This window comes from Protopterus annectens, chromosome 8.part0, assembly GCF_019279795.1.
Source record: "Protopterus annectens isolate FY-2018-M chromosome 8.part0, PAN1.0, whole genome shotgun sequence".
Lineage (NCBI taxonomy): Eukaryota > Metazoa > Chordata > Ceratodontiformes > Protopteridae > Protopterus > Protopterus annectens.
Window position 1 is genome coordinate 1,950,366,864 of NC_056741.1, and position 12,089 is coordinate 1,950,378,952.

At 37.3% G+C, this 12,089-nt stretch overlaps 1 protein-coding gene across 1 annotated transcript in view; it reads right to left on the reverse strand.

Annotated features, from left to right (window-relative positions):
- ATP2C2 (ATPase secretory pathway Ca2+ transporting 2) overlaps window positions 1-12,089 on the reverse strand; it is a 629,254-nt gene that overhangs the window by 454,496 nt on the left and 162,669 nt on the right. Inside the window, exon 6 of the mRNA XM_044081473.1 lies at window positions 5,744-5,805. Coding sequence (XP_043937408.1) covers window positions 5,744-5,805 — 62 coding nt within the window. The remainder of the gene's footprint in view (window positions 1-5,743; window positions 5,806-12,089) is intronic.

Here is a 12,089-nt window from a genome sequence, read left to right on the forward strand (position 1 = left end):
TAAGCTTAATTACATATGGAATATGCGTCACAATGTTTTCATTTTCTTGCAATGTTATTTCCTTTCCCCAGTGCAAATTTTCCTTTCATCATCTATGCTGTCCCTGGAGTGTCCAGTCTAGCAGGTAAAAATAGCCCTTAATGTATTTTTGTTATAGGTCCCTGGACATAAAATAAACTGTTAGTCTCATCTTTAATACTGGAGTAACTGACTAAAGCACATATTCATTCAAGGGATACTCCTCCTACTTTGAGTTAATTGCATACATGAATTTGTCAATTAATTCAAATGTTTTCAAACGTCACATAATAAAATTGCTCCTTTCTACAAGGAAATTAAGTAGTGAGTTTGTGATACATTAAATCCTATCGTTTTACTTATTTTGTCTCACATAACATACCTTCAATGGTCAAGTCTTTTTTTTTTTTGAAAAATGCTTTACTGTAGGCGTTCTTTTCTGCTTAACATTCTGTTGTATTATTTTTTTCTATAGAGCTGTCACTGCTTCCTTATGTTTTCTTTACAGACATTTCTTCTCCCACCCCCTGTGATTGTGAGAATGCTAGAGTTTGTGGTTCATTCCCACTGCAGAACACCTTCCAAACTTCTGGTTCCTCCTCCTTCATTTCCCTGGAGCAATTCAAAAATCTGTGGCTATAAAACGGCTACAATGTACTCTGATCTATCCTCACTTATCAGTTGATATAAGACAGAGTCTTCCAAATTTCTCCTTCAAACATTGTAACCAAAGGCTACTTTCTCCTTCAGCAACTGCCTCAACAACAAGCAGGTTTTGCTGATTCCTTCTCAACCATAACTGCTGTTTCCACTATTTTCCATAGATTTTTCTTTGATCTGTTTATATCACTGCTCATGTTCTTCCTCATTCTCACTCATTCCTGCGTCTATCCCCTGTATCATAAACATAAAAAGGAAGTGGAGACTTCCCACTGCCTTGGCCAAATTTCTTAGGTGATTGAATGCCATCTTGGGTCTCCTGAAAAGAGGACACTTGCCTAGTGGGACTAACTTGGTCAACAGAGAGAGAGAGAGTGGGTGAGTAAATATGTAAATAAATAAAATCCCTTTTGAACTAAACATGGAAGATTATTCTCATATCTTCGAACATACCCAAACTGTGTTTAAGACATGGATGTCAAGAAATTCACGTAAACAGCAGACCAGATCAAAGTAAAGAAATCCATTTTCCATGTTTGTTACAGTGGTGTTAAATGTAAAAATAATTGGCAGCTGTTCATTACTCAAGGATTATTTCAAGGTTAAGATTGTTCAGGGGGGTCAATTCTTAGGCTGTTTTTCTGCATCAACAAAGTTATCTTTTGTGACTCTTTAGTAGGTTTTGGATTACCAAGGAGAATTGAATAAACATGAACAGAGAGAGAGAGAGCTCTAGCTTCTCATGTACCCTCTAATTTGACCACATCACCTGTTTCATAGTAGCTAGGAAGTAACTGCCGGTTTGGACTTTTAAAAACTCTGACAGGTTCATAGCTAAGTACTAGGCTAGCTGCTCTCATGGGCCATTTTAAGCCTAGCCAGTTTTCCCCTTTGTGCTTGAAATAACCAATCCCATTTGGCTATAGACTTACCTTACCCTTGGATGTTGTGAAGGTGATGATGACAGGTTGTGTTCACATTACTCTGGATAACAGAATATTTGATATGCCCAGGTGTTTAATGGTTTCTCACAGCCTTTGCTGATCTGCAGGAACTGTTCTTTTTTATTTGTTTAATTGTACAAACAAACTGAACACATATTCCAAACATTAAGAGCAGATCTGCCACCTGCATTCAGTGGCTTCTAGGAAATTCTTATTGAATCCATTACATTTGAACATATTAATAGTTATGCTTGCAGTTATATATGCTAAATTCTTGTTCCTGTACATCAAATGTTATACTGAAAATTACCAATTTTATATTGCACTTAGTCTAAGTTATATGCTAGTTCTGAGAATATATTAAGTGTTTGCTTAAGACGTAAGTTATGTAATAAAGTCAGTAGAAATTGCTACGCGTTCATGCAGTCCTATGGAAAATGTTTAGATGAGCCATTTAACATGTCACTTTTCAAAATAATGCTTTTATTAGATTTAGCTATTACCACAAGGAATTGTTTCAGTTAATTCTACTGGCTTACAGGGCTTTCTCATTCAGCTATTTACTTCAGCATGCATGACCACAACGAGAATCTTGGGTCATACAAGGGAAGGCAATTTTCTTTCATTCACCACAGAACTTGAGTCATAGTAAGTCTCTGCTGGTGAGAGATTTTAGTTAGAATTCACATTTAAGTCAAGGAGGGGAACTCTCTTCTATTTCTCGCAACTGTTGAGTGAGGAGGACAAAGCACTGACTCTGAGTAAACACTACTTAATAGAGCTGATGAGGGGGGTGGAACTGGAGGATTTGGGGGTAAATCTCAGGATATGGGAGGTTCAATAGTTAGACTGTAACAGGAGGGTCTGTAAGGTGATTTTCTGGAGAAGAATGGGTCTTCCTATACTATCAAAATGAGGACAGTGTTTGGTAAACTGGAAAAGGAGGGTGCCAAAATAGTATTCTTTTAAGAAACTAAACTAAAAAAACAAGGGCTGGGAGAAATTAATAATCATTACATATCAAAGTGGTAACTGACCACAAAGCCAGGTGTGGGAAAAGAGGAGTAGTTATTTTATTTAATTGTCATATTAGCCCTATTACCTTGGCAGTTAAAATAATTAGTATTGTAGGCGGATAGTTCCAGTAAGTCAGAGTAAAATCTGGCAGCATTTATTATCTCCACCTTAGTTAAGGGTTGTTTTCTGACAGCTTTTTCTAGGAATCAACTTAAATAAAAAATGAGACCTTTGAATTAACTGGTAGGGATTTGTGTCCCTCTGGAACAAGCTTTAAACTGACTACATGTAAAAAGAGAATACCACAGACAAGCATATGCAGATTTTGCAGAATAAATGGGACAAGAAGGAAGGTTTATAGAAGACATCTGAAATGTAGATCATGTTAGATTGCACATGCAGGTGTTGTTGTGATGATCGAATAAAAAAGGGTCTTGGTAGCGTTTGTAGCTTAAATTCAGTGCAAGATGCATGTTCACAGGCTGCTGGTGTACTTGGCCAGGAGATTATATAGATTGCCTTCCCCACTGTTGCTGCAGCCCACCATGGATTTTTATGGACAAATTGTTAGTTTGTTAAAGTAAAATGCAGTATTTGCATTCAATTTTCATAATTTTGCCATGTTTGGTGGTGTCTAGTGGCATTATATGTGAACATAAGACTGCTAGAATACAGCATTGTCACAGCTGGTAGTGCTTCCTTACTGCAGTTGTAGTTCTGAAGAGCAGTCCATTGTGACATTGCTGTGGCTGAAGATTTCCACTTTTAGCTTCAGCTCTTGAATAATAGTCAAGTTTTTAATTTTATTTTTTAACTTTGCCTACACATGTAAATCTGCATACCCATTTCTACTTACAGACGGTAGATGTCCACTTAACAGGGGAAAACAGGTACATTCTATTTTGGGCATTTGACTGTACTACATGCAGCCTTCTGGTTCCTGACTACAGCAACAGCAGTTTTAAAATGATAGAACTGCCATGTGGATAATAATTTCTGAATAAGTTTAAAGGCCATTCATTGACTTCATTATGTTTCTTTTCTTATTTGTTTTAACCTAATAAAAGGTAATGGCAGCTTCGTTTCAAGACAAGATTAGTGAAAACCCCAATCCGATGCCGTATGATGATGTGAGTTCATGTAGCTTTCATTGAGGTTGGAGAAAATGGCTTACTTTTCAATAAAAATTAAAAAAGCCAGGAAAAATGTTTTTTGGTGCAATCTTCATGGTTTGAAAGAAGCAGAATCCCTTCTGCAACAGCCCGGCAAGCATTCCGGATTTCTTTTGCTATGTAGTGTGATTGGTCGCACATGATCTTTAACTGGTCAGATGGACTAGTATAGGATCTTTTACAGTAATTTCCTGAGATATAAGACTTGAACAACTGATATGATAATTGCATAGAACATGGGAGCACAGCTAGATGAAATTAAAAAATAAAGAAATATAATACAGACAAAAGTTTACTATGTTGGGACAATACAAGTGAAAAGAGGACTTGAAATCAGAAGCAAAAGTAAGACATATACAAAGTATATATAAATTCAGCAGTTACACATAGAACAGCAGCAATCTGAAGAGTGGGTCAGTCAGCTTCTTTAAAGCAGGTGCTCTTGCATTCATTAGACAGGTACTATTCTTCTAAATGTTACCAAGTGTTGACCTGTAATATCAGTGAGTAGACTATTTCAAGATCATAAGACTAACCTGAAGGAAGACTGTTTAAAAGCTGCAATAGAAAACTGGGCTCTGTTTAGTATGACAGTGTGGAATGTGTAAGAGGATTCATGGAATGAAAGCTTATTGCTGAAGAGAAGGCCGTAACTGTCTTGAAGTCATTTGAAAATGAGGGTACTGAGTAAGTAAATGGATCTAGTTGTGAAAGAAAAAAAGTTTTTCTACCTTGGTAGAGGTGCAGTAATGATCCTTGACTGATTTGCTAATGTTCTCTGGGAACCTGAAAGATTCGGCAACACACATGAGGTAAGAGCAACAGGAGAAAGATCCTGATATTTCAGGCAGTCATGTGAACGATGAGGGGGGGGAGGGGTGGTATTGAATTATATTCCAGATTGTAAAACTGATGGCTCATTTTAAGGAAGAAAATATGTGAGTGAGAAGGCTGTGGGGATACCTGTGAAGTTGTGAAGATTAGTTACAGCAAGTTATAACGGCATTATTTTCCTTTGCTGAAAATATTTTCATAAACCTGATGATTTTTGATCTTGCTAGGAAGAAGCCAGCCTGATAGCATGGTACATTAAAACATAGTCTCATGTGTAGACTTTGATACCTTTTTTCTTGCATCTGCAGTGGTGATCGGCAAGGCCAATTTAAGCCATTTTTGAAATGACATGTCACACTATTAGCCAACACTATTCACACAGATTGTACATAGCACAACTTGGCACAATAACAATGCTGCCATCCAGCACAATCTTGAACGAGGCTACTACAGAAACCAAATAAAAGGAAACTAATTTTAAAAAATGGAAGCGATATATAAGAATTTTTTTTGTGAGTGACTTATGTTCTCAGACATACAGCGCAAAGTTCGTTCAGCAAGAGCAACACTAACTCAGTGCTACCAAACGAGCAAAACTGTCAACACACTAGCACAAGACAACAACAAAGACAACTGTTTTCTGCCATTTGTACAGGAAGTGAGATATAAACATCCATCAGGAAACTAACAGACATGTATCTAGTCTTTATTGAATTTACTACATGAGCAAGAAAACCTGAGCAAAGTATCTAACAGAACAGTCGGTATGTGTCCCACAATGTCTTGCACATTTATGCAAGAATAGCATTTCTGCTACTTTTCTAATCAGGTCATCAGCTCATTAATTCATGAAGGCAATACACTGTATTCCACCTTGCATCTAAGTCACAGTTGCCCAACTTTTGCTTTGTAGCACTATCCGATAGGTCAAATCCAAGTGCAACCTTAGGAGTGATCTCATGTAATTTTGTGTGGTGTCCTGCATGTAAAGGGTTGAACACTCATGCAAAAGATATGATTATCTGAAGACAGGACAAATATATTAAAAGTACTGCAGAGGAGGTCTCAAGTATTTACTACGAGGTATTTGCAACTCACCAGTTACATTCTGGAGGAACTAGCTTGTTGAGTTCTTCTAAGGATTTCTCTGACCGATATTCCTAACAAAAAAGCAAAACAAATAGATTGGCTTTGTACCACAAGTAACAGTTTTACCACTATTATACACTTTTCAGATTTCTTTGGTGGAAAAACTAAACTATGCATTGTCTCAGACAGTAACTATTACCGTAAAAATATTCTATCTAGATAACTACATAACCCTTAATAAGCTGTTAGCACATTTACTAGCATAAATCAGAACCTAGAGTGTTCACAGGGGGTGTATTTCATAAACTTGTTTAGGTCTGCTATTTTTGTAGCCACAGCATAACAGCTGCATGACTTGGGTGCTTTGCTACAAAGCCATTTCTTATTCTTTAGTATTTAGAAATTTTATGCAAAGTAAGCACAGGAGTAAAGTTCATACCAAAGCTCTAGTGTGTAAGTTTTAGATTTATATAGTAAAACAAAGCCTCCCTTGTATTGTCTATAATCGAGAGAGCATCAGATTGCCTTGCTTTACTATCCTCACTTCTTCATAGGTGATTACTAGGTATGAGGGCCTTTTTAAACCTAGCCATGGCTACCCATGCTTCTCAAATGTATCTGACCAGTTTAGATAACCTATGTCTATTTTAAAAGGTATAGGTAGGCCTGGACATGGGTAGTCAAGCGTTTACAGGCTGTATCTGTCAACTAGAGAATTAATTGCCACACCAGTTGTGAATTTCCAATTCCCCATCCAGTGGTACAAGTTATGCTTCATAGCCTACTACTTACCTATGAAATAACTGCCCTTGTGGGCCATTTTAAGTGTAGCCAATATTCTCTTGTGAGAGAGGTAAACAACTTAACCATCATTTCAAACCCCAACCCTTTTAAACTAGATTAGGGAAGAAATCTGCTCTCGCTAAATGGACAGTAAAAATACTGACTTCTGAAATCAGGTCAAGTTTGTAGATGTGACAAGAGCAAGCAGTTTGGGAAAAGGACATTTCATTTACTTACCTGAGATTAAGCTAGTTTTTCTCCATTTTAGTCACTTATGTAGCAGTTGAAATGCATAGGTCTTTATTTACAAATCTGTGTGTTTTATGTACTTGTATGTGTGTATTCATACGCATGAATATAATATTAAACAGTATATGTATTAGCTTGCTGGTATTCCTTGAATGTGTTTACTTTATTTATAGCATTTGCTTGAAATTTATTCTTTATTTTGCATACCGCGTGATAAACATGTGATTTGCTCATACCAGTTTCCCAGATAATTTAAATGTTGTATTCTATATCACTCATTGGTCTAATCAGTGGACAATATGGTCACTAAAGCTTTTCTCCCCAGGCCTCCATAGAAAAGGGGTTAAATGCCTAGTCAGACTTTCCCAGTAAAAATAGAAATAAATAACTAAATAAATAAATAGCCTTGGTTACAACCAATATATGCTAGTCCAAATAGTATTTTCCAAAAATTACACTCTTTTTTTCAAAAAAAAAAAAAAAAAAGATTCAAAGAAACTTTATTGTCATTTAGGACAGCACAAGTGCAGCCTAAATGAAATTGCAAATGTCAGCTCATGAGAGAAATGCAGTGCAAATAATGTTACAGCGGTATCAAATAATAAAGTAAGAAAGAAAATAACACGTATGGCATGCAAGAGGTAGTTCACATTATGTAACACATACAATACCTATTATCCAGGGATAAATAATAAAAAATAAAAAATAAATAATAAAAATAATAATAAATAAATAATAATAAATAATAAATAAATATCCACCACCAAACCCCTACACTGTTAAGACAGAGGATAAATAGAGACTAGTGAATAGTAGCTGTTTAGTTACCATATTCCATTTTTTAACCTTAGACACGACTCAGTATAGCTATCATATTGCATAATAGTAATGCTGGCGGTAATTGCTCAGAGCAGCAGGATTAAATGAAAAAAGAGGCTTCAGTGTGTTGGTGTCTATATTAATGTCTCACAGCTGTAGGATGCAAACTGTTCCTGAATCTGGTAGTCCTACAGCGGAAGCTGCAGTACCTCCTTCCAGACGCAAGTTGTGAGAACCAATCGTGGGCTGGATGAGTCGAATCAGCGAGTATTTTATATGTTCTCTTTCTTGCTCTTGTAAAGAAAACCTCTTGAATAGAAGAGAGGTTTGTGCCCAACATTTTCTCAACCACCCTCACCACTCTCTGTAGTTTTTTCTTCTGAGCAACTGTGCAGTTGCTGAACCATGCTATGAAGGTGCTAGTGAGAATGCTTTTGATAGCTCCCCTGTAAAAAGTGGTAAGAGCAGACAGTGAGAGCCTGGCCTTTTTCAGCTTTCTCGGGAGGTGAAGCCTCTGTTGAGCCTTCTTGATTATATGATTGGTGTTAACAGCCCAGGAAAGGTCACAAGAGATGTGAAGACCCAGGAACTTGGTTGTTTTGACTTTCTCTACTTCCTCTATTTTGACAGTGAGTGGTTGGTGAACTGTTGCCTTTCTCCTGAAGTCCATAATCATTTCTTTGGTCTTATTAACATTCAGGTCCAGATTGTTCCTGTCACACCAGGCAATGAAAGTGTTCACCTCATCCCTGTAGTTATGTTCATTCCCACCACTAATGAGACCCACAACTGTGGTATCATCAGCGCATTTTATAATATGGTTTGACTTATGTGCAGTCATGGGTGAGGATGGTGAAGAGCAAGGGGCTGAGCACACAACCTTGGGGAACACCAGTATTCAGGGGTATGCATTGAGAGGTGTTGTTTCCAGCGTATGTCCACTGGGATCTACCAATCAGAAAGTCAAGAGTCCAGTTACGTAGGTGCTTGTTTATCCCGAGTTTCACGAGCTTATCCACCAGTTGCACTGATATCACAGTGATGAATGCAGAACTGAAGTGGATGTACAGCATTCTTATGTAGTTGTTCCTCCCTTCTAGGTGTTTTAATGCAAAGTGTAGTGTAATTGATATAGCATCTGCAGTAGATCTATTTCCTGGTATGCAAACTGGAGTGGATCAAATGACTTAAGACAGACTCACAGATGTTTCTTCACAATGCTCTCAAAGCACTTCATGATGTTTGAGGTTAAGGTGACTGGTCTGACGTCACTGAGGCAGGGAGGGTTGGGTTTCTTCAGAAGCAGGACAATACTTGTTTCCTTGAAACACGAGGAAACTTTCTCCATAGCAAAGGATTAGTTGAAGATGTCTGTCAGTACCAGGCATAAATGATCAGCACACCTCTTCAACACCTTGCCAGGTATGTTTTCTGGTCCAACAGCCTTCCTAGGATTCACTTTCTTAAGCTGAAGTCTCATCTCCTCGGAGTTTAAGATGAGCACTGTCTCCTCTTTGTTGGTGTTTGTTTTAGAAGGCACAGTGGTGTTATTCTCCTCAGATCTGCCAAAGAAGGAGTTCAGTTCATTTAGGAATTCCAAGCTGTCATCACATTGGGGTGATTTGGACTTATAGTCTGTGAGATGCTGTATCCCCTGCCATAGGCTTCTCGTGTCCCTCATGTCTTGGAAGCAGATCTGAATTTTCCTTCCATACTCCTTCTTTGCCTCTTTGATGCCCTTTTTCAGGATGTATGTTCTATATATATCTTGGCCATCTCCTTTTTATTGTATTCACAAATAGTCTAAACACACTGCCACTAAATCTGCTTGTATTATTTAATATGCTGATGATGCTACTCTTATTTGCTCTGCTCCCACAACCCAAGAACTCCAAGATAAACTGCAAAAGTCATTTTCAGATATTGAAAATTACCTAAATGAACTTCAACTCATCCTAAAACCAAACAAAACAAAATTAATGATCTTCTCTAACAGGAAATCCAAAGCAAATCCACCTCCTCTCTCCATCTACTCCTCTAATGGCACTATAATAGAACCAGTTAACCAAACAAAATGACTTGGTGTCACGATAGACAACAACTTAGCATTCAATAAACACATATCACTCACACTAAAGAAAGTTCACATCAAACTTGGTGCACTATATAGGGCCAAACCTTACCTCACTCAAAATGCCAGAGTAGCCACAGCCAGATCCCACCTCCTATCTACTCTTCTCTACTGTTCTCAACTTTTCACTCACCTGCACAAGTCTGATTTACATATACTTAATTCCTGCTATAACAAAATAGCAAAATTTGCTGCTAATATACCCAACAGGACCCATCATTGCCTTGCTCTTCAAAAATTACACTGGCTTGAATTTTCCAGTCTGTTATTGCTCAATCAGCTCACCACTGACCACTGTACTATCCACAAACCTGAAAACTGCTCTGCACTTTCCAACCTAGTGCAACTAAATACCATCCCCAGGACCCTTAGATCATCTGATAAACTTATACTCAAGGTTACAAAGTCCTATAATTACTTTGGTGACTCTCTCTTCTCCTTCAAAGTTGCCAAACAATGGAACCTATTACCCCAAAATATCTTAAAAAACACAGATCATCATAGCTTCAAAAAACTCCTAAAGGAATACCTTACTCAACAATGGCTATGCTCCTGTAATATTCCTGGCTAGTTTCTCATGCCTTCAATCAAATGTTTTCTATTCTGCTATCTTCTTGTCTTACTTCTACCAAATGAAAATACCACAATGGTTTTTAGTTGTATATCTAATGAGTTTCATATTACTGTCTGCAATAAGGCTTAAGAAATGTAATGTTTTCTGTTTTACATTAATCTTTTTGTAAATTGTGATTGCTGGCAACTGTCAAACTTTTTGTATATTGTTTGCGAATCTTTTAAAAATGTTTGTAATCTTTTTCTAATATTGTTATGGAGCTTATCTCCCCGGGTCTCTGCTGAAAATGGGCTACTTGCCCAGCCGGACTCTACCAGCTTAACAAATGTAAAATAAAATAAATAAATAAATAATTATATTGCTGAGACATTCATACAGTGTGACAAACATTTTTTTCTAAGATACTGAGGTTTCAATGTCCATCATCACTGGAAAACAGGGTTTTCAAAGTTCAGAAATCTAAAAGCTAAGTGAGTGATTTCCATTAGTAGGATCAACTGTTGTTTTAAGGATACCTCAGAGGACAATGTTTAAGTTTCTGTATTTTAATTTGGACACTGAAGAAAATCATTGGGCCACATAAGACAGGATAGTTCTCAGGGTACTGACAACTTAAAGGATGATTTTGGGTTACTTAAACTAAATATGTTTCTACAATTATTGTATCCTTCTTTAATACAATGTTATTTTGTGGCTATGTCCCTTTAAGTTGGAATGTGCAGATGTTATACTTGGGGAAAGTTTTTTTTTTTTTTTTAAGGGTTGAGCCTGACTTGAGTTACAAAGCCATGATTCAGTTGCTGTTAAAGCTTCCTGGGTCATTTATTTGGAGGTGTGCCATGTTGCCAGATGTACAAATGAATGTGGAGTCACCTGCATACTCTGTTAGGGATACTTGTTGTGTGTATGCATGGAAGGTGTTAGGGAGAATGTTAAAGAGGAGGGAACCAAGGATAAAACCTTATGGTACACCAGTGGTGATTGGGAGATATGGAGAGAGGGTGGAGTGCCATTTCACTGAATGATACCTATTGGATAGGTAGCTTTTGAACCACAGAAGGGTGGGCTGAGATTGAACTAATGACACATTTGAAGAAGATGTTTGTTGTGATGAATTCTGTTGAAGGCTTTATATAAGTCTAGAAATAAGGAAGAGACTAGACTCTATATATACATACACACACACACACACACATATATATATATATATATATATATATATATATATATATACATAGAGAGAGACACACACACACACACACACACGTGTATATGTATGCATTTTCTAAACCTTTTATGTTGTTGTGTCTTTCGGCTTTTCCCGGTTAGGGTCGCCACAGTGGAACTCTGGTCCGCTACTGATTGGCAGTAGATTTTTACATGCTGAGTTGCCAGCTCTGACGCACAACTTTCAACGAAGGTACGCCCATTCACGTATGTCTCCATACAGAAGACGCTCTAGCTGAGAATCCGTATACCAAAGGAGATTTACTAATTTTGGAAGGAATACAGAGGAAAATTTATGAAGAGAATTTCTATGTTGAAAAATCTGCCATACTAAGCTAGATTGGAAGTTTTAGTTTTTTTCCCCCCGTAAGTTATAGGTTTAAGTGGGGAAAGTTGTCTCATCAGACATTAAGGAATGAGAAGCTTTGATTACTACTAAACATTGAGCTTACAGATTCTATGCAAATTACTAAGGGTGTTTTCAAAACAAACGTGGAATTTTAGAGCCCTTGTGTTGGAAATGACTGCTGGATTCTGTTTTTTCTTGGACTTATTGTGTATTCAGTGCTCAG